Here is a 22,932-nt window from a genome sequence, read left to right as displayed (position 1 = left end):
TCGCGTGGCACACTCATAAGCGTGCATTAAGGTAATGTTTGATAACATTGCTAAACATTAGTTCCATGTTAAGACAAATTTTTATTAAACAAAAAGATCACCCGAATACACCCGAATTCCTGACGACAGAACATGCCGTAACGGGATTTAACCCGAATACACCCGAATTTTCAAATGAAAAATATCACCCGATATTTACCCCCCGAATTTGGCCAAAAATAAAACCCGAAAAAGTCAGGCCCTAAATATAGAGTAGAGCCCGGATTTTTAGGCAAAAAGAAAAGCTCGTGTTAGGTAAAAATCCTCATTTAGGCACAAAAACTGCCATATTGGCATGGGGCTACAAATTGATTTCTGTATCTGCAGCACTGAAACCGCAAAAAGAATGTGAATAACTCAGTTTTATACGCAAGAACAATACCGTAAATGGGGGTTGTGACTGTTTTCCTTATCTTTCGCTGCCCGAAATGCAAAACTTGTCACAAATGCAAATGGTCACAAGACTTCCAGTGATGGAACTGACAAACTGCTGTTCGTAGCAGCTCTTGTAGCAGGAAAAATGTAGTTTTGTAGCAGGTTTTGCTGCTTTTGGAGCAGAGCGCACAGAGCCCTAATTTTGTTGCAAAGAGAAGAACATTGGTGGTTCTACTGGTGCCACCCAGGAGTGGTATATAGGCGTCCTTACAGAACCCGGACTAAAATCTCTAAAAGTGTACAATGCTGTTAGAAGCCAATATCGTTTGCCCTGAAACAGAGGCCTGGAGCATTGGTTCTCTCACTATGCTTTCTTTCCATTTTTTGGACAGGTTTAAGTCAACGGGCCTCAATGCCACACTGGACTTCTCTCAGTAAGTTTCTGCACGCAAAAGAAAACAAGAACAACAACAATGCAGGATCATTTCTATTAGGTTTTCCATTTGCGAGAAAAGCATGTGCAGCAGAACCTTCATGAACTTCATTCAAGGACAGTGCCAGACAATTATATAGCACAGGATAGAGACTTCCTGTCAGACAGAAATACTGCTTTCAGCGCTGGAAACAGTTGGATCAAGAGCCGGACCAAGTATCAGCCAGCGCGAAATCACATGGAGAAGAAAGATGATTTGAGGTATACCAAATGCATTCCGACTGAACTTCAAACGTTCGTTCTGCGACGTTGATTTCTTAAGTAGTGATAACAATCGAGAAGAGCGGCTTCTACATGACTACAAGAGGCAAGTTTACAACCGAGAGCAAGATGCGCCTTATGCGGAGAAGAAGAGGAGCTGGATTCAGTTGTTCTTTGAGTTAAAGCCGCTTGAGGCTGAAGGTACGACGTGGTCCTACACGTAAAAACAACAAACAAACAAAAAACACGATACAGAAACAGATAAAAACGAAGCACCATCTTGCAGCGGTGTCCACATTGCAGATTAGTTTACTTTTGCCCTCAAACTTTCATGTTACTATATAGAGGTTCAATGCGACTAGCATTTGGGAATGTAGTTTGCATCATCGGGTTACGAGTGGGCCATAGATAGAGCTTCCTCTCGAACCCTTATAAATAAGCAATGCAGCTTTGCTGGTGCCATGCACACGTGCAGCATGGCCAGGGCAAGAAGTGTGACCGAGGATCTCGCTCCACCGAAAGTAGGTCGTCTGTCTACAGTGACCCGTGTTGCCAACTTAGAGGGGCGATGTTGTCTGCTTCGGCAGGTGGCAAGTTTTTTTTGGTTGTGCATCCTGGACGGCTCTACGTCCTCTCTCTTTTATCTTTTTCTTTTCTGCATGTGTGCACGCTTTCTTGGCCTTTCTTTTCTCGACGTGGTCCAAGGTCCGAAGCAAGGCACAATGTCTCGCATGCGCTTCTCAGTGACGGTTCCGTCGCTCGTTACAGAGTACCGTAATTTCACGCGTATAAGCCGCACCTCAGATAAGCCGCAGGACGCATTTTTAGGAATGGTTTTAAAATTTTCTGGCAGATAAGCCGCGTGCAATACGAGCCGACTGATTTGTGCGACAAAGGACATGACAGAGAAGGCCATAAACCCTGTGGTCAATACTCCGGGGTCAGCTCTAGAGTTCTAGCAAGATCGGACTGTGCCCTTGTTGGGCGCTCTTTAGTGGACTGATGGGTCAGTTCATTAAAACTGCTTTGGGGGAATGCACCAGGAAGAACAATCTACTCGAATGTGGACCCGTCCCTCTTACGCATTGTTCGTGCGTCGGCAGGGCAGGTGCCGTTACAGAGGCACTGTCGGCCCTTTCGTTAAAACCGGCATATGGGGAAAATACCAGGCAAAGATAGTCACTAGATGAGCCGCAGAGCGTCCATGAGAAAAAAAAAATTGCGGATAAGCAGAGACTAATACGCGTGAAATTATGGTAGGTACTGGGGCTTGGCACTGGCTTTTTTTTTGGCTCAAATTCAATATGAATGCACCAAATTGCTACATGTAACGGATAGCCACGTTCTCTTCACCATCCTACCTACGCCTGTTAGCCTAGTGCACAGCTCGGCTGTCTCAAGGGTCAAGAGCGGGTGCCTCATATTCACACGTGCACCGTCGTCATCGCTTTAAGACTGGATATTTTGAAATCCAAAGTTGTTACGCGAAGAAATGTAATTGACACCTGTACAAACATCAGCACATAACTTCATAATAGCATGCTATGCCAAAAAAGAACATCGCGTGGCCCATAAACTATGATACGGAACATCACCTTCCTACACCTAAGCATGATTTATTTTAACCAAGTTTATTTCGAAAGCACATATTTTTAAGCAGTTTATTTCAAACAATGGATTCTGAAAGGGTGAAATTTTAAGCGTTGATTTTTTAATGCTTTATTTTGAAGGTTTTAGGTATTTCAGCGTACAGCCATGCAACAGTGTGGCGTACCTGATCACCATTTTATCTCCAGTATTCTTTCGCATATGCCCGGCCTCCCCCCCCCGAGGCCACTGACCCGTCGATCTATGGGAAACCCCTTAACCATGTTGCATGTTTCTCATGGATCGACTGTTGTATGGGTGCCTGAGCAACTTGTACTCCGCCATCAAGCTGCTGGTGTCCTCGCCTGGGTTTGAACCCGCAATCTTGGGATCAGTAAGTGAACACGGTACAAACTGAGCCATCGTGGCCAGTTTTCTGAATGGCATGTCTACAAGATCTTACCACCTTGAGCGTATAGTTTATACAAGGATTTTACCATCAGCATCACCTCCTGGTGAGGATGCATTGCACTGCTGTTGCTGTACCTGGCCCTCTTCTGGCAGGCACGCAACATCAGGTGGTTCCGATTTCACTCTCACGAGCTGACCAGTGAACTCTGGGGAGAGCTGCATTTCTTGAAGTTGAGAATCCGAGGGGTTGATACGTAACAACTCGGAGACACGAGTATGTCTTGCCACTTCCTTCATGGGGAGTAAACTGTTGGCTGTCCTTGTCCCATGTAAATTATGAGAAAGAGAAAATTGGCTCCGGAAGTGAACAGTTGCTGCAGGCTCAAACAAATGCGTGTATCAATTAAAGCGCCAACTCACTGTTTGTCAGAGGGCCAGACCTGTCTTCAAGGGTTCCCAGTCAAGACAGAAGACATGCCCTGTAGAGATTGTATAATAAGAAAGAAGCGCAGTGCTTGTTAAAAGCTAACCCCGAGACAACTACAAATTCATCCAGGTTACTCCCAGCATCAGCGGATCAACCATAAACTGCGCAAACATTTTCTATCCCCTTTTTACTCACCGCTCCGGTCAGATTATTCCCAGGTCGCTGTGCTTCTAACTCAATTGAATATCAAATCTCATGGATGGAAGCTGTAACGCATGCGCTTTTCAGGAATTGTAATTTTAGGTAATTAGTCAGCTTGAAATTGCGAACTCTCTTCTACAGCATGTCCGCCTGGCTGTAGAACTCGGCTGCAGAAAACAACATCTGAACTGACCTCATAGTTTTGTTATGAAAATTCTATAAAGGCTAAAAATAAACAACCCGTATGCAGAGATATTAAGTTTTGTCACGGCCTCACAGCTCAGTAAAAGAATAAGAAGGACAAAAAAAAAAAAAAAAAAAAAAACAAGGACGTGGGTACGCACTGAAACGAAAAGAAAAAGAACGGTTGTGAATAGGAATCCAAGGAATCGAATCCACAAAGCTTATGGAATCTCGAATCCTTTCTTTAAAAATTGTATAAAATGTACTTCTACTAAAGAACGTTTTCAAGCAGAATTCAGTATTTTTGTTTAATGAAAAACTAACTGAATAATAGTTCACTTTCAGGGGAAAAAAATATCCATATACTCCTTCTTAAGTGTAATTTACAGGGTGCGGCAAGATCTTTGGACACATTTCGAAAATTCATGAAAAATCGCATGCATGTCTAATAACAACAAAATTTGCTAAATCACCTTAGTTTTGTGAGAAGTTTTCAGAAAGTACAAACTTTAATTGATACGGCAACCGCGTTACGAGAAACGAGTCGAAGAATATCGGAGCCCGTGCATTCTGAATACCATATATCGCTGCCGCTAGGCTTAGCACGGAAGCAGCTCTCCGTTCCACACCGTACCGTGTGCTACGCACTGTGCGCACCGGTGCAGCATGGAACGGGGAGAACTGCTCCCGCGCTAAGCCTAGCGGCAGCGGTGTATGGCATTCAAAATGCATGGGCTCCGATATTCTTCCACTCGTATCTCGAAACATGTTGGCTGCATAAATGAAGGCTCGAGTTTTTTGAAAACTTCTGCCAAAGCTGCGGTAGCTTACCAGATTTCGTTGTTATTAGACATGCATACGATTTTCAACGCTTTTTCGAAATGTGTCTGAGGATCTTGCCGCACCCTATATATAACATGTTGTTCATCCGCTACGGGAAATAGCTACATAAACTCTCAGATTTCCACAAATCTGGGAAACAACCAAAAGGCCAAACCACATAAATTTTGCACTTGTAACGTAAGAGTTCTTTCCTAATCTGTTTCAGTCTGAAGCAATATAAACAGATGAACAAGAAAACGTCCATTGGCAGATCAGGATTTCGGCGCACTCCCCATGTGCAAATATCAAAAAAATGACAAAGAAAAAGACAAAGAGCAAATGCGGTTGGCGGATTCAAAAGAATCGATCAGCCGTTTTTTGTGAGAGGGATTCGAATTCCCGAATGACTGCCTAGGTTTCGAGGATTCCGTTGGCCCATCCCTAGTCATAATGGAAGCGGAGGCAGTAACGGAAACGAAAAAGATTCCGTTAAATTCCCCCGGATGCTACCCACCTCATCCACTGGTTCCATGATCACATCTCATGTCTGTGAAAAAATGGCTAGGAAGCAAGTGAGCTGGTGAAGATGATGCATAATGTAAAACCCCGAGACTAGGGAACACGAAAGGACAGACACAAACACGAAGACTTCGTGTTTGTGTCTGTCCTTTCGTGTTCCCTAGTCTCGGGGTTTTACATTATGCATCATGTCTGTTGTCTAGCGTTTAGCTCGTAATGCATTTTTTAAGAATATTTTCAAAAGTTTGCGATCGTGTGTGCTTGGAGAGGTACCGTGGAATGCGTAGTACTAGTTAGGAATACAAGAATACTGAGAGTGGTAGCTATTGGGGAAGATAGCCTGGCAAACGCCTACACAACAATCGTCAAAGTCTTCCATGAAAGTGATGTTGCCGAGCTAATACCACCTTTCCTTGCCCTATGTGGACAGTTCTTCAAATTCTTTTCAGAGAATCAAGGTTCTTTTCTGGTCAGCTGTTAAGGTGTTTCTTACGCAGAGTTATAAAAACTAGAACACCAGAGAACACGTTAGCATGCGCAGCTTAATGTTGATGCAGTTCTTTTCGCTTATATATTCACACAAAGAAAACCAGTCCTGATAGCTTTCCTTTCAAGGGTACATGTACAGGGTGTTACCCTATAAAAGCCTACCCGCGCCGGCATGCCGTGCTAGCCAATTACTCAATGCAGGCGGTATAATGTGTTGCCCGCGTATAAAACTCATAAGGACATTCCATTGTGGTAAATATAAAAGTGATTGAGCACCATCACGCAAAGTTATAGCGCAAACCGTGAGGTTCCCATAGTCAAAACAGCAAAGATGGCACCTTCCAGTAAGCAGACGACATCCCTTTTGGGTGTCGTCTGCCGAGTATGTCGGCATTTTTCGTTCCTCACGTTGCTTACTTCTGAACAAAATACGACAGTTACACGAAAGCGAAATGAAAACTGCAGTTCCATCCGGCTGGCAGGACATGTGACACGTCGTCGTCTGGGGAGCAGCATGTCAAGTGCTCTTCTCAACAAAGCCATCTTGACTGTTTTGACTACGGGAATTGCACGTTTTGAGTTATAACGTCGTGCTGCGGCGCTCAATCACTTCGAAATTTACCAAGATTAAATGTCCTTATGAGCTTTATATGAAGATCGCACAATGTTTTTTTTTTTTTACTTCGTGTTAGCGCCACGAAGCAACTGTGGCTATGAGCGGCGTATAGACGTGGACAGATGAAGAGAGGACAGCAGGAAGGCGTGGGGGACAGGGGGATTAGTATGCGTCCTGGGCCGACTTCAAGGGGAACTGTGTCGACCTTCGTCTGGAAAGTCTTCGGAAAACCGAGGGAAAACCTCAGACAGCACAGCCGGTGACAGGATTCGAACCCGTGTCACCTCCCAGTCTCGGCGTGGAAAGCGATCACTCTAACCACTATGCCACGGGAGCTGGTATCGCACAATGTGCCACCTGCATTGAGTTATTGGCGAGTACGGCATGGCGGCACGGGTAGACTTTTGTAGGGTAACACCCTGTATTCTGGCTTCACTGTAGTTTTGAATACTAGCAAAAAAGTTAGAACACCCGTTGCAACATTTAATTATATCCGCAGGCCGATGTCATACGGCTATATATAGTACTCACCGATTTCTGAAGATGAAGCCTCGTTTTTCATACTTGCTTGAGCACGAGGTCCGTGTCCTGTCCCTTGAGGTTCTGTTCCGGGTGCATATCCCCAATCGTTGTTCGTCTCAGACGATCCTGGAGCAGTATGCTAGCACTGAACAAAAGATCTCATCAATAATAATAACGAGTCGAATGTAGCTTTACACTTCAAAAGCGATTGAAAAAAAAAAAAAAAACGCGCCGGTAAAAAAAACAAAGGACGACACAACACACTTTGATTTACGCGCGTCATGTCAGTCAGTCAACAGTGAAGATTCCCATATCATCTCCATTGACAGAGCTCCACGTTGCTTTTGCCTCCAAGAGAACAGTAAAGGCTCCTTCTAGGTGACACTCGTAGCTACTTTGCCATTACTAGAAGCGTACTAGAAGCTCTAAAGTTTTCGTCGGGCATGTTTGCCTGCTTACTTACCGCCATTGAAGAAAGGAGGAAGGAGTGGTGTCGATATCGTTGCATGAGTAAAAAAGGGGATGAAATATAATAATGATACGCCTGAGAACATTAAAATTGCTATTTCTGTAACGTCTTGAAGAATTTAATTCCCGGTGTCATTGAGCTTGTGTTATTTTTCATGTACGCAACAAAACAAGTATATAATGTAAAAAAACCCGCCATTTTTTCAAAACAAGTGTGTTGATCATGGCGGTTATCGTCGTCTGCTATGGCGAATGTAAATCTAAATCTCTTGCGTTGTTTATTTCGCTGGGGCGGTTGAACCAAAACTTTGATATTTGAGACTGCTAAATGTGGTATAATTTATAATAAACTACAAAGTACGCACCTTTTTTTCTTTCTTCCGCATTGTTTTGTCGCTAGGGGACGCCGCATTGTTTAGCTTGCATCTTGCATCCTCGACAGACAAGCCAAAAAAACTAGACGGGACACGGGAGCTTGATTTGTGCTATTGTGCTGTCAGAACTATCACCATCACTACACGGTGCACAATTACCACAATTACTAACTTCGTTCTGTCGTCTGCCATATTGACAAGAGATATAACAAAGTTCGTCGCAAGCTTCGGGTGGGAGAACGCTTTCAATCGTCTTTTGGAACGGGTTGTTTCAGGTTTCACTCACGAGCCAGTCAATTCGCTTTGAGGCATTACAAATGGTTCTCTGTGAAATGACACTGTGAGTATCAGAGTGGAAAGTGGAGCGAAAAAAAAAAACGAAACTCGAATAGCTGAGCCCTGCAACCAACTGAAAAGTTCTGTAACACAAATCGGAGGCACGCCACGGTACGAGGAGAAGGAACACTGTTCGATTTGTAAGTACTAGTAAGTAGACTAAAAGTAGATGATAGATTTGTAGACTAGTATAAGTACGTCCTTATTGTTTTTAACATTTTAACGATTGTATTAGGTGATGTTAGGTTGAGAGAATGCTTGCGCGTGTGCATGCTACACCTCAAATGCCGTGTGGATACATGTGGCTGTGAGAAGCTACTAGGATGTCCACGTTGCAAAACAGTTGGGTCAATTAATCAGTCCTCCCTTCTTCTCTCTGGAGCCAAAAAGTCAGGTCCCCTATGCCTCTGGCACCATGAACAATAATTCTCTCCCCCGCTCCTCTTTTGACCTCTTGTGTCCCAAAACTTTCCAGTCTGAACTTGTCTGGCATTGTTTTCATGTTTTTCGCCTTCCATTTGGTATGTGCTCTACAACTATGTTGATATCTTTACTGTTTTGTACCCTTCATTACAAACTATCTGTGCTCTGGGATTGTCCAGTGAGAAAAACAGCTGGTGGTGACCTTAGACCCTACTTCAGCGAGGATGACAGCGACCTGGTGCTGAAGTTGATGAAGAAACACAGCTGCAGAAACCAGTGAGTTTTCTCCCGTATTTCTTTCCCGTCTAGCTGTACGACATTACCCCATTGAAAATGCCATCAAGGGGGTTTCTGCCAGGGTGTCGAACCGAGCCCGAACCGTTTTTTTTGCAGGAACCTAACCACAATTTTTATGACACTGCTGAACCCAAACCGGAGTAGGACCGAAAAAACTAATAGCGGTAACCGGTTCGCAACAAAACGGTTCTGACGTAAAAGAAGTCGGAATAAGAGTTCAAGTGCCTCTAAATCCCCGAACGAGGCCTCACATTGGTCTCCATATCGTGCATTTCGCAAATTTTCACCCAGCCGTTCAATGAGGATGTGTGGTAAGTATGCAGTGAAGAACAGAAGGACTCAAAGCGGGTCCAAGCATTCGCTTTAATCCGAACAAGTGAGCGTGCCCACGCTAGCTTAACTAAAAGAAGAAGGTAAAAGTCCATGCAGGTGAGCTGGCCACCAGCTCCTCTTTTTTCTCCACATACGAGTTTCAACATCCTCCTGCCGCGAAATATGGTATGCGGTGCATGTCTAGTTTAGCGGCGCCACTCGATTTCAAACTTCTAATCTACATACCTGGATAGAATTTTGCATGGTGCATCGTAATCCAAAACAATCAAGCGGCGGTCGGTTCCACGAATTCCTCCAGAGATCAGTTTCCCCAGGAAAGTTTCGGCAGCGGCGACCATGTCATCTCCATGCGCCCATTGTTTACGTATGACAGCTTATGCACACCTCGCACTCTTCCTTTCGCCTGTTCGTTGCTAAGACGCACAGCAACTCCGCTATCGGACGACAGTCGGCCTCCTTCTCACGCAATTGCTCCGCGCCAAAATTGGCACTGTCTTCTGTCAGCACAGTCTCGAACAACTGCGGGGGGTGCTACCGGACCCCCCCCCGCGTGTAATATGTACTGACCTGGCCTAACCCAACCTCACTATACTTCGTTTAGTGAGGGAAACCAAGCACTATGGCTGATGCGTAGGAGTACCACAAATGATACCCGTCGAGATCTAGTGCTTTCATTGTGCATTCTTGGCAACGAGCGAGAGGGAACAGGCGAAATGCATGCTGGGAAGAGTGCGAGGTGTGCGTAAGCTGTCATACGTAAACAATGGGCGCATGGAGATGACATGGTCGCCGCTGCGGAAACTTTCCCGGGGAAACTGATCTCTGGAGGAATTCGTGGAACCGACCGCCGCTTGATTGTTTTGGATTAGATGCACCATGCAAAATTCTGTCCAGGTATGTAGATTAGAAGTTTGAAATCGAGTGGCGCCGCTAAACTAGACATGCACCAAGTATGCTTTCAGCGTCTTTTTTAACACATTGAAGCACAATTGTCCTTGAGTCCTTGTGAGTGTTGCTAGCGCCCCACGCACGTGCTGCGGCGTCTGCTCTTCAGAGAGGAGGCGCTATACGTGGACTAATGAAGCAGGAATGGTGTAGGCCAGTTGTATAGCCCTATTAAAGCCCTTCTTTTTCTGCTGCGGCAAATTCTGAATTCCGCAGTAGGGAACTATGAATTCTGCATTTTTCCGCGGTAAAGGCAAAGTGCCCTAGTTCAGATAGAAATTACCCTCTGTTAGCTCGTAGTGTGGAGGAACACAGTTACAACTCCAAAAACTTTTGTAACTTAGCATCACAAGGTACGATGTAGTTTCTTCTGAGAGGGAGTGACGTTTGTCACTGACTATCAAATTGTGCTTGCCAAATGACCTCTCTGCATGTACAGAGTTTACTGTCACACAGAGGTACTTGACAGCTATGGACACCAAAGCAGGGGTCAGCATTTGCATTCCACTCCAGAATCTCAGAGAGTTGAGGGTTAGAGAGAGGAGTTGGAGGGTTGTTCCAGCACACAGATGGAGTCATATCATGGCCTGGTGGCCTTATCCGGTTGGCGCATCTACGCTGTAATGCATGCCAACCCGGTGCGAGCAAAGTCTGTTCATCTTGCGCATAAACTGAGTTAAGCACGCGGCTTCTGCAAAATTCTTTGGTCGTGGTTTGAAAAGTAAATGTAGTTCTGCTTACTGGTAGCGCAATACAACAGTGCAATAGCCCAGAGCTGCCGAAACGCGGATGGTCATAGGCGAAGCTAATGAAATACCAATCGAAGTACCCAGGACGAGGGAAACTGCACGTCACTATTTACGCCTTGTAGCTCATCACCGCCAACAGTGTCTTTGACCCCCCACCCGATCTCTCTCACTGCCCTCAACCTCGCCCACCATTAAAATAAAGCAAGTGCCACTGTTAGTCCTTCGCCAGATGTCATTGGATATGATTAAGGCCCTTCTTTTTCTGCGATTCCGCGATTCTGCAAAAATTCGCGGAATATGAGGTTTTGCGCAGAATTTTGCAGGAACTCTGTGCTTAACTCAGTTTATGCGCCAGATGAACGAACTTTGTTTGCACCCAGTCGGCTTGCATTACTGCGTAGATACGCCAACCTGATAAGGCCACCAGGCCGTGATAAGGCCACCAGGCCGTGATATGGCCCCATCTGTGTGCTGGAACAACCCTCTAACTCCTCTCTCTAACCTCAACTCTCTGGGATTCTGGAGTAGAATGCAAACGCTGACCCCTCCTTTGGTGTCCATAGCTGTCAAGTACCTCTGTACATGCAGAGAGGTCACTTAGCAAGTACAATTTGATAGTCATTGACAAACGTCACTCCCTCTCAGAAGGATGTACAATGTATCTCGTTACGCTAAGTCACAAAAGTTTTTGGAGTTATAACGGGGTTCCTCCACTCTAAGAGCTAACAGAGTATTTTCTGTGCGAACTAGCTCCATTTGCCTTTTACCACGGAAAAGTGCAGAATTCAGTGTTCCCTGCTGCGGAATTCAGGATTTGCCGCAGCAGAAAAAGAAGGACCTTAGATATGATGTTATGCGTATACGCTGAGCACACTGCCGTCTAAACCGAGGGGTCCTCTGCACCTGTAAGTTCATCGGATGCCTTCGTTATTCCATCGGTTCAGGTGTCTCACGGGTATCGCCTGGCACACTTCACTTCCGTCCGCAGAGCTTTACGGCATCTCGCCGTTCCTGGCTATGCGGGAGGCTCCGTGAATGTGGCTGGTACACATGGACTCCGGGGCATTCCTGCAGTGCATATCAGCCTGTAGGTATTATGTGCTCCGTTTGCTGCAAGGGTGTCGCTCTAGTCAAGGTACGGTAATTTCACGCGTATTAGGCATGGCTTATGTGCAATTCCGTTTTTCTAACGGGCGCTTTGCGGCTCATCAAGCAGTGCGACTTATCTGCTGAAAATTTTGCCCTGGTATTTTCCTCACGCGCCAGTTTTAACGAAAGTGCCGACGGTGTCTCCAGAACAGCTACACCCTGCCAGGGCATGAGCAGTGTAAAAAAGGGTGCGTCCACATTCGAGTAGAGTGACCTTCCTGGTGCCTTCCCCCAAGCAGCTTTAAGGAAATTGGTGACATTGATTCCTGTCTTCCGGGAGGCCACTGACCAGTCGATCCATCAAAAACATGCAACAAGGGCACAATCCGACCTTGGTAGAACACTAGAACTCCTTTGTTCTAAACCATGCCGACCCCAGAGTATGGACCCCAGGGTTTATGGCCTTCTCTATGGTCTCCTTTGTCACACAAATCAGTCGTGTCGTAGTGCCCGTGACTTATTTACTAGTGCGGCTTGTCTGCTGGAAAAATTTCGAAACGTTCCCAAAAACGGGCCCTGCGGCTTATCTGCGGTGCGGCTTATCTGCGGTGTGGCTTATATGCGTGAAACTACGGTATATGCCACACTGGCGCTGCTAGAAGCCTGCATCTTTACATTGTGCGAGCACATGACAACTATTGGTGTACTGTTTTTAGGGATGTGCCAATTTAATCTGCGAATCCTCGAATCCTAGGCAGGGTTTTGAGATTCAGGGATCCAAAACCCAGTGCCCAAAATGGCAAACCAAATCTTTCGAAATCAGCGAACCACATTTGTCTGTCTTGTTTTTCAAACTGGCATCCAGAGTGCGCCGAAAGCCTGATTTGGTTGTTTAGACTGAAGGAGTTGAGGCAGGAACTGTTAGATTACAAGTTTAAAAGTACCACAGTTTTTGTTTTTGATAGCTGCTTAGTTTTATGGAAATGATTCAGGCTCCAGAATTTATGTATTTCTTGTAGTCGTTGAACGACGCGTTAAATAAATTACGTTTAAGAACAGCTGTACGGGTATATTTTCTTCTGAAACTGCACTATTATTTAATTTGTTTTTCATTAAACAAATGTACAGTGTTCCCTCGTTAATATGACCCCCGTTAATCTGACATACTCGCTTTATCACCGTTTTTCTCGGGAACCGTTCCGCCGGCATGTAAATCCCCCTCGTCAATATGACAATCCGTTTATCGTATGATGACCGAGATTTTTGTCACAAGTAGGGTCAAACACTGACATTATCTTCCCGCTGTTATGACCGTGTCACATGACCCTCAGAGTAGTCCCCGGGAGAGGCTATCTCGTACCTGGCTCAGGGGGTGACACGTGTTAACGTAGGACGTCACAGGTTGCCTCGTTATTTTTTGAGCAGATGAATGTGGATAACGTGTCTGCAATTGATGCTGCTGTTGTCCATTTAGAAAAGTTAACGACTGAAAATTGTGTGACGTAGTCGTTGGTAACAGATTTTTCAGAAAATAAATCGTAATTACGTCGGCTTTTGTTGCGCGTAGTGGTGTGTCCGGCCCGCGGAGGGTGCATTTCTCGGTAATATGACATTTCGCTTTGTAGCCAACATCCGCGGGAACAGCGGTGGTCATATTAAAGAGGGTTCACTGTGTATCAAATTCTGCTTCAATATCAGTCGAAGTGTCTTTTTTTTTTTTTTTTGCTTTTTAAAATTTCTTTGAAGAAAGGATTCGAAAGATTCATAAGATTTGTGGATTCGCATAGCCTTGCTTGGATTCGGATCCGGATTTGGATTTGTAAAATTCTGGATTCGTCCCATCTCTTAATTTTTTTTTATTTTGGAAAGGTTGGCAACAGTTTGGCTTCTCATTTAACAGAGAGACGAAGAGACACCTGCGTGTTTGAGTCATCAAGTTTCGGCCCTCGGGACTTACAACTTCGAGAAATGGAGCTCTCCTCAAAGAGTGCTGGTCAGATCGGCAGAGTAAAATCTGAGCCCCTTGATGTCGGATTACTACCAGAACAGGGCCAGCAGCAGCAATGCAATGAGTCTGCACCGGGGGACAAGAGCTACAGTAAGCTTTTTGTAAACACCGTAGTCACCTGGTCAGTGCTTTCTTGAGTGTACCCGAGGGACACGTAACAGTATGACTGCGTAAACCATGTACTTCTCGGATGAGATGTTCCGTGAAATGTTTCAGAGGAATGTCTTGCATCTGGCTGTCTCACGTCATTTAACACTTTCTTTATGCAAATTTGACGCATATATTTTTTTTTGTGGCTGACAGTATCACTTAAGAATATGTTGCTACGTAGGAAAATGTAGCCAAATGAGTGCCCTAATTGAATGATCTAAGTTTCTGAAACAAAACTATTCATCTGTTTCCAGAATTAGTTATTTCCAAAACGCAGAAAGGTTGGTGGAAACACCAGGAGGATATGCCTGTATATTGAGCAAAAATATCAGTCTACACGTTTCAAAATGCACAAAATGTGGCAAATTTTTGTCAGAAGTAATACCCGCAAATATCAGCACTCTCAGTTCATGAGCTGCGAAAAATAACGTCAACACCCATTTTGTTCATGTAACTGAGTGGCAGGGTTCATCGAAGAAGTAGAACAGAAATGAACGTCATGATTTCCGCAGAAAACATTAGTCTCATGGTCAACTTTTCTGTTCTTGTGGTATCACATTTTCCCATTTCACAAATTTCCAGTTCCTGCCAGTTAGTTTTGAAACAGGAAGAACATCAATAGTGCAAGTTATACATATCCATGAATTCAGGGCAAAAATCTGTTTATGTAACACCTTCAGAGTCGCTCTTTGCTTTCTGATAAATGAAATCAAACCTAAATATGCTTCAGGCACGAGTATTGCACATCTGTGAAAGAGATCTGCTGCGGAAATGTGATGCCATGACCTAGGTAAAATCTGCACGCTGCCTCCTTGGCGCGGAACCGACCTCACAAATCCCCACCACGAGGAAAAGCTCAAAATGAAAACGAAACTCGTTCCATGCTGTTGTTTGTAACATCTACCAAATGGCACCACTTGTCCATATCCGCTTTGGAGACCAAATAGCATGGGTCTTTGAGTGTGGTAAGAATAGAGTTAAAGGGATATGGAATGATCGGTGAAAAAATTGCTGCACGTTGTAGTTGGTGGATGACATCCACAGTATACCTGCCATCAACTTTGTTTCTTTCTCGTGCGAGGAATTATGCCTCAAATAAGCGAGCAATAAAACCGAAACTGGAACGTGGAGAGGAGTCTCAGAAACTTTCCCTTCCGAATGCCACTGCGTTACGTCACCCTGCATGAAGCGGACAAGTAGTATACCACGTGGGTCGTAGTCAGTGCGTTACATTCCCGGAACAAAACAATGGACGAAGATTGGGGATCAGGTCTCTCAGGTGGAAAGAAACAGCAGTCATCTGCTTCCCCGAGAGTCAGAAAACAGCGCAGGAATGGTATGGCTAATGAACGGTGATGTTGGCAGAGCCAGTGATCGGAACCGGAATTGAACCTGAACCGAAAACCGGAAAAAAAAACTTTATTTTCGCACAAACCCCAACCGAACTGAACCCGAACAATTTTTTTGCTCATCCTGAACTGAACCGAAAAAAATCATACGGTTACCGGTTCAGGAATCGGTTCAGAGGTGGAATAATTGTACTACTGACCGACCTTTTTTTGACTCACCTGAAACGGTTATCTCACACCTTTCTCTTGCAACCGTGTGCGGTGAGCGTAAGCTCGCTTTCATGTAGCAAACTTACTGCCCATGAACCGGTTAAACCGGGACCAAAAAAGGTAACTGTTCCAATCCCAGTAAATGTCCCTACCGCTGACCTTTTTTTTTTTTTTTTTCATGTCTGCGTGTGTGCGGGAGAGGGGGTGCTCTCCCTGCGCCGAACCTTAACCGAACCGATATACCTGAACCGAACCAATATCCCTGAACCCAAAACCGAACCGGACCGAAAAAAAAAAACGCTTCCGATCCCTGGGCAGAGCAGAGAAAGGAAGAAGTAGTACTTCTATCAATGCTCGGTGGGACCCAGAGTTTTTCAAATTTCAAAAGTCGTTTTTATAATTCCACTTCCGCTTTCAAGTCAGGTATTTCACGATTGTGTTCTATTCATGTAACTGATAGTGGGAATACCGCGAGCTTGAAACCCCCTTACCGAGGTTACAGAAATACCGAGGTTTTGAAATCTCCCTTTAAGGAGACATCTGTCCCAGTCAACTCTAGAACTAGAGTGCTGTTTCACTGTGCATTCATCTATGCTATTTATCCACGAGAATTCGGAGGGATGTCTGGAGCCACGATGTCTGTTTGATATGTCATTGGGGGAATTTTCGGGTGAGACGAAAGACGTACGAAACAAGCCATTGCTTTGACACTGTGACGTGCAACAAGAATCTTTACGTTTCTGCTCGGAACTAGGGCGGTGAATGACCGCGATTCACACACTTGTCTGAGCTCTACAAAAGCTTGTCTTTTTCTCTCCCGCAGGAGGAGATTATAAAAGGAGGACAAATAAGTTGTCACAGATAGCTCTCTTTGCTGATATTACGAATATGTTTTCCGACGGTTTACCTAGAACGACAAGTTGACAGACCGCAAGGATGTCGGGTAGATATCAGGTTTTACCTGGATCCTTGAGAGCTTGTTTGGCGGGGGAACTGACTTGAAAAATCGGGTTTAACCCAAACACGAAGAACCCTAATCGCTGACAATAACGCAGGAAAAATCTGACACAAATTCGTGGTGTTGTCATTACTGTGCAGTGTGACGTAACACATGGCAAGAGCAGACAGCACATATCGAGAGCATTCCGTGAGTCCTTCTCTGCAAACGTCACCCGCACAATGCCAATCAGTGAGTGCTCTTTGGTGCGGATCGGAATTGGGGAGTGGCTGGACTGACCTACGTAGCCTTGGCGACTGACCAATGGACGGGCGAGTGGGCAATCCGGAATACTAGGGGACGGCATCTGCTCCGTGATCGGCTCGCGGAATATCATTTCTGGTTAGCGTAGAACATACCTGTACAGCCAGGAGCGTAACATTGTGTTCCACGCAACATGGTCTCGTCAGAAGTTGCACTGCTGAGCGAAGAAAGTCAGTGTATTTGCGGAGGACTTCTCACTTAGTATATTGAGATCCAAATGGGAAGCAGACGATGTCACAGGCAATCACCTGTGCTGTGTTTCTGCTCGTGTGTCTTGCTTCTGTCACTGTGGCGTCGGCTGCAGAGGGACATCATTACAAGTTGTTTATATAATATGTAAGCTCTTTTCGGATGAGACGCTTGACCAAGCGGACTGTGAATTGGTAACGAATATTACCATATCTGTCTCGTACATACGTTTCTGGATGCGATGGTCCCTTTAACAACAGAACATTCCCATGGATTAACATGGAAGTCTCATTTCACTAAACACGCTGAAACAAGACAGCACACGTGCAGTTGGCTACTTTCAACAAGTTAGTGTGTACACATTGAAACCACGCACATACATTATAAGTAGGGCCTGACTTTTTCGGGTTTTATTTTTGGCCAAATTCGGGGGGTAAATACCGGGTGATATTTTTCAGTTGAAAATTCGGGTGTATTCGGGTTAAATCCCGTTACGGCATATTCTGTCGTCAGGAATTCGGGTGTATTCGGGTGATTTTTTTTGTTTAATAAAAATTTGTTTTAACATGGAACTAATGTTTAGCAATGTTATCAAACTTTATTTTAATGCACGCTTATGAGTGTGCCACGCGACCCGGATGTTTTCGGGTAGATTCGGGTTAAACCCGAATTTTACAGATTTCGTTCGGGGGGTAAATATCGGGTGGATACGGGTTTAACCCTAAAAAGTCAGGCCCTAATTATAAGCAGCAGTTTCAATGTATATGCGTGAAAGTGTTGAAGGTTGCGCTCTCTGTGTGTGTTGTCCAGTTTTCAGCGCTTTTAGTGAAATGGAAGCATCTTACCAATCGGGCCCGAATGAATGTTTTAGTTCAAAGGAAGCTTTTGTGGTCTGATGTTTTTGTGTGTGATGTGTACATACAAGTTATAACGGAGCATAACTAATTGAAAAAAGGGGTACAGCGAAGACTACATATCACGTGATTTGAAGCCCTGGAATGTGACTTACTAAAGCCTTTTTTGGTTCTATCCCAGGGGTGACTCTTGGGATGTGCCACATTAAAAAAGAACCTCCAGACGACTGTTCATACGAACATCAGATCATACAAGTGAAGACAGAGCCCTACAACACTGCAATTTTGGAGGAACGGGACCACATGGGACACAGTCATGGCTCAACACCAGAAGGTGATACAAAAGGATCATTTGACTTAGTCACAAGATATCTGAGTGGCATGGTGCACATAAATAGATGGAATGCAACAGAGATGCTTTAGAGTTTAGTTTTCAGGCAGACACGTGGTCATCTTTCCAGTGCATCCCAGGCAGCACAGCATCTTTGCTCAATACAGTGAAACTGAAGTGAAACTTCACTAAACTGAAATGAGTGCAGGGCAGCTTGCTGTCACAGATTAAAATAAAGTTGGGGTGCCTAAACGATTTATTTTGCAGTATTCATAAGTGCACCGAGAATATCTGGTACTTAGCAGAAACCATCAGTTTCGCAAATCAGACTGTGGTGTTGTTTCGCAATATCTGTTTCGCGCTCTCCATGGTCCCAACCTCATAAAACTTTCATCTCTCATCTAGTGGACGGGCTTGCTTGTGTAATGCTCATATTTTGCTGAGGAAAAGGAAAGGCCACAAAGCGCACAGATCACAACAACAACAACATAGATGAATAGATGATGATGATGATGTGGAATGTTTCTCTGCGTTGAGTGCAGGACCCTACCCCATTCCAAAAAGGTTCACATGAAAGGATGACGAGGGAAGGAAATCCCTACAGTTCACAGATCACAAAGAACGGGAACATTGGTTCTGGTCTGTTACGCGCCATTCTGCTGCATCTGACTGCACTGTGGCTGTGATGCTATGGCTATGACCCAGTTTCGGCGTTCTAATCAAGTTCTAGTCGAAAACCAACATGGTGGCGGCCACAATGAATCGAGAAGTATGCAGTGGGGCTGTAGGAAAGATACGTGGAACTGAAATTTGCACTGCGTTGGGATTTGTTAAACTGGAAATTATTTACATTGGCTATAATCAGGTTCCCGGGTTTTCTGAGTTTATTTCTGGGCGTTACTGGAGGACGTTTTTCGGAGCTTATTGCTTTTTCCAAAAACTGAGCTTTTCGGAACGTATGATTTACAGCTCAGTTAATATCCGAAATTCGGAGAAAACCTCACGAGGCATGCACAGTTGTGCAACGAAAATACAGTTCTCACATTTATTGCTTCAACAGTAAAGAGACACAAGTTTCACAGTACATTTCGTGCGACACACACTGAGGTGTTCCGCAATTCCAAATGCACCCCTTCCGTGTGCAGTGCTCACTGTTATGCGTCAGTACTTACATACAGTCGAGCCCGTTTATTACGATCTTCGATAGAACGATAACTCCGATATTGCGATCGACTTCTTGGTTCCCGTCAGCTCTCCCATTGAACTACATGTAAACAAAACATCGATATAACGATCGCCGCGAAAGCGCTTGCTTGCATATAGCGATCGGAATTCTCCCAGCGGCCGGTAAAATGCGTGAAAATTAGAAAGCAAGATTGCACCATTTCACTGAAAACAAATTACATTGGCATTTTCAAGAGCCTTCGCCTCCATGCCCGCTAAAGTGAGAATGCAGTGCATTTATCCACGCATGACTGCCGGGGATTAGATGCGTGCGTTGCAAGGCATGCGACTTCGAAAGGGCAGAAGGAGCTCGCGAGAACATCTTTCTCCACATCGTTCTCTTGTCTTCACTCCAAGCTTTTTCTCTTCTTTTGCTGCGTGCTTGCTACGATGGTATCCGCGGTTCAGAGACGCTTTTGGACGAGGAAAGACGCGTGGCTCGACCCTAAGTTACATGCGCTCTACGGGTTTCGTACTGGTGCAAAACCGCGTTGTGAAGTGTGCCGCGGCTTCGAAAACGTGTATTGGCAGACAGTTGCGTGTCGCCCCCCAAACACGCATCGACTGATTACCCGTGGCGGAAGCGCCTTCTGATGGACCTCGCAGTCCCGATTGTGAGAATGATGATGACTACGGCATTGGATGACGAGCAATGAATGAGGTTGTCGATATCAAAAGGTGCGGCGCCTCACACGATATCGGCGGTTATGCTATCAAAAGCTTTCGACGCACAGCTGAGTCGGCTAGATAAAATTCTTATGTGCTCCCAACAAACGCTCATGTTCAGCGGCGTTCTACTTGTGGCGATCTACTTCGTTTGCGCGAACCCGAGCGGCAATTTCTCGAAAGCTCGTTTCTAACGATACAGTAAACTTCCGTTAATTCGACCCTGACGGGAACGCGAAATTTGATCGAATTATCCGAAGGTCGAATTAAAGAATAGGCAGAAAAATTGTAGGGGTCAATGTCACCTTTGTGCATTCCTCTGCTGTCGCTCACGCTTTAAACGCGCATCTCGACACATTGCACATAGAGCGCTCTCTCGCGCGCTACAACATCGGTGCCAGGCGTGTCCTGCCCGCGCAAGATGGCGGAAGCGAAACTGTAGACGATTTCGCGGAAAGCTCGCAGTGTGCGTGCGTGCACGCACCCACCCACTGAATGCGCTCGGCGATATCGTCTTCAGTTTCGCTTCCGCCATCTTGCCCGGGCAGGACACGTCTGACGACGACGATGTCCACTTCCACGAAGTCATCGAAATTCGAAACTCGTCGAGCTCACGTTGTGTATCGGACTCTTGTTGCACGAACAGTTTCCGAACGAAAGCCCGGTGAAACGTAGAACAATAAACGGAAAGCAAAAACGACAAAGAGACGTTTCCTCCTCGCCCGGCACGAACCACCACCACCAAATGAATTGAGTTTTAGTGCATCGTACGCCATTGGCTTTGCGTACGCAAGAGATGCGTGGTGGTTCTGCACAATGCGCGAAGCTCTATGTTTTGCGCGTGCGCAGAACCACAAACGCTATCGCTTACGTACGCAAATACGATAGCGTTCGGTGCACAAAAACTCGCGGTTATCGGAACGGATCGGTACTGTTCAATCGTCTGCCGATCTGCCACCTGAACTTTAGGGCGATCTTTATCTTGTATGTGCGGTGCGGGCGACGCGGATGCCTGGTTCGCGGACGCATCGATCGAATTACACGATGTGCACTGATTTCACGTTCGAAATAACAAACTTTTTTATCAATAGAGGCATACGGGCATTTGACGGGACCTTCGAATTCGATCGAATTAAGCGGAAAATCGAATTATCGGAAGTCGTATTAACGGAAATCTACTGTACTCTGATATAACGATCAGAATTCGCGTTCCCGTCAATATCATTATAAACGAGCACGACTGTATGATAACCTGTGTGGCGTGATCACGGGACAATGTGAACTCCTCGAAATAGGGGAACTCCTTGACGAAGTCCCAGGGCAGCTTTCGCTTGCGTCCCATCTTGTCGTCAGCACTGCAACTAGTTGCCCTTCTAAAAAAGACCACTCCGTATGACTTTGGTTCAATGCTGATTTTAGTGCTTAGGTCACGGGTAGGAGAAGGAAATTGGGCAACTGAGTGGGGAAAAACCTGGGTGATCAATCCTCAAGTGGTCGAGATGACCGCTGAAGAAAACGCTAGGTCACGGAAACCATTATTATGTTGCGGTCGGGCCGGTACCCGAGGTTGGAAGAAACCCAGGACACAAAAGGAGGTCAAGAACAATAACCCGGTTACCAGGTAAAACATCTGCCAAGCGGAGTTTTTCGGATTAATCTGAATTGCCTAAATTTTTACCGGAGTACGTTTTTCTGATTTTTTTTTATAAATCCGAAAACCCGGAACCCTAGCTATAATGAAGTTTCGGTGGGGGATTCCTGCAGAGTTTGCTCATGTGAATAGTTTGTTCAAGTGGTGTTTCACTGTATTGGCAATGTCGTCTCAAGATTAGACCAGTATCGAACCAAGATTGGGCGAAGATGTTGTGCCGCTTGGGATGTTCTCTTCTACTCAAGTCTCACACAGTACACAATGTGACACTGAGATCCTCCATACAATGTCACAATAGCGCCGTGTTTACTACATCAATTGCAAACATAAATCTCATCATAGCTAAGTTCTCTTTTGGCAAATTCGGGTGGCCAACATGTGAGAACATGACGTAGCGCTTAAAAGCTGCTCACACGGCGTCCGTGCCTAGTCGTGTGGCAGGTGTCGACAAGGTAGGCCATAAGGTAGCAGTTTTAGTTGCTAGGTCACACTGTAGTCATGTTCAACTTAAGAAAGAACGGAAATCTAGTCCGTCAGCCCTCAATGTGTTACTGTGCCGCAGATAGGGTGGCTGGGTATGGAGACGTCGCCCTTCTTCCTCCGCCAAATAATGTAAACCATCCTACTCTTCTTCCATATTGGCTGCTAAATCTGGCCCCCCTTCTCTGGTGGCCACATGACACTACGCGATCCCTCCATGCCATTCCCCTACTGATGATGCGTGATGGCGTAGCAGTATCCCTCCTGGCTCGCTGTTGCGTCTCCTTATCTTCAAAGGTGTATGTAGTCGACTACGTTTCTTTTCCTTCTTAAGTTGAATACAACTATAGGGACCGTGTGACAGCGAAGGGTGGCGCGCGCTGATTAAAGCCCAGCGCCATCCGTGGATGGAAGTGGATGTCCGCAGGAAGATTGGGGATTCAGATAAAATATGGACGCTTGGTGTGACCTGCGGATCGGATGCAGATGGTGGCGGATCAGGAGAAGATCAGTTGTGGTTGTCAATGTAGCGGATCGGCAGTGATTAGGATGCGGATAAAGTGCAACACCAATCTTCTCTGCAGTAGGCACCGAACACAGACTACAAGGCGAACGCAAGCCGCTCGCAATAAACCCTACCTACTCCATTAGTTGCAAAAT

The 22,932-nt window shown here is 45.4% G+C and overlaps 2 protein-coding genes across 9 annotated transcripts in view; one reads left to right on the top strand and one right to left on the bottom strand.

Moving 5' to 3' along the window:
* Positions 1-7,331, bottom strand: part of LOC135375574 (zinc finger protein 227-like) — a 29,177-nt gene extending 21,846 nt beyond the window's left edge. The window contains exons 1-4 of one of the 3 annotated variants that reach the window (XM_064608254.1): positions 7,150-7,331; positions 6,895-7,030; positions 3,527-3,585; positions 3,193-3,425 (exon numbers count right to left, since the gene is read on the bottom strand). In XM_064608254.1, coding sequence (XP_064464324.1) covers positions 3,193-3,403 — 211 coding nt within the window. In that variant the 5' untranslated portion in view covers positions 3,404-3,425; positions 3,527-3,585; positions 6,895-7,030; positions 7,150-7,331. Of the gene's footprint in view, positions 1-3,192; positions 3,426-3,526; positions 3,586-6,894; positions 7,098-7,149 lie in introns of those variants that run through there. The other 2 variants (XM_064608253.1, XM_064608255.1) reach the window with 2 other exon arrangements.
* A 441-nt stretch (positions 7,332-7,772) lies between these two features.
* LOC135375561 (zinc finger protein 883-like) overlaps positions 7,773-22,932 on the top strand; it is a 45,953-nt gene continuing 30,793 nt past the window's right edge. For 3 of the 6 annotated variants that reach the window (XM_064608237.1, XM_064608232.1, XM_064608238.1), the window contains exons 1-5: positions 7,773-8,203; positions 8,666-8,762; positions 8,880-9,094; positions 13,800-13,997; positions 18,102-18,254. In XM_064608237.1, the coding sequence (XP_064464307.1) occupies positions 9,082-9,094; positions 13,800-13,997; positions 18,102-18,254 (364 nt within the window). In that variant the 5' untranslated portion in view covers positions 7,773-8,203; positions 8,666-8,762; positions 8,880-9,081. Of the gene's footprint in view, positions 8,214-8,665; positions 8,763-8,879; positions 9,095-13,799; positions 13,998-18,101; positions 18,255-22,932 lie in introns of all 6 variants that reach the window. The other 3 variants (XM_064608234.1, XM_064608233.1, XM_064608236.1) reach the window with 3 other exon arrangements.

Source organism: Ornithodoros turicata, unplaced genomic scaffold (genome assembly GCF_037126465.1).
Source record: "Ornithodoros turicata isolate Travis unplaced genomic scaffold, ASM3712646v1 ctg00000895.1, whole genome shotgun sequence".
NCBI lineage: Eukaryota > Metazoa > Arthropoda > Arachnida > Ixodida > Argasidae > Ornithodoros > Ornithodoros turicata.
Note: the sequence above shows the minus strand (reverse complement) of the source record. Positions and strands in the feature narration are given on the sequence as shown.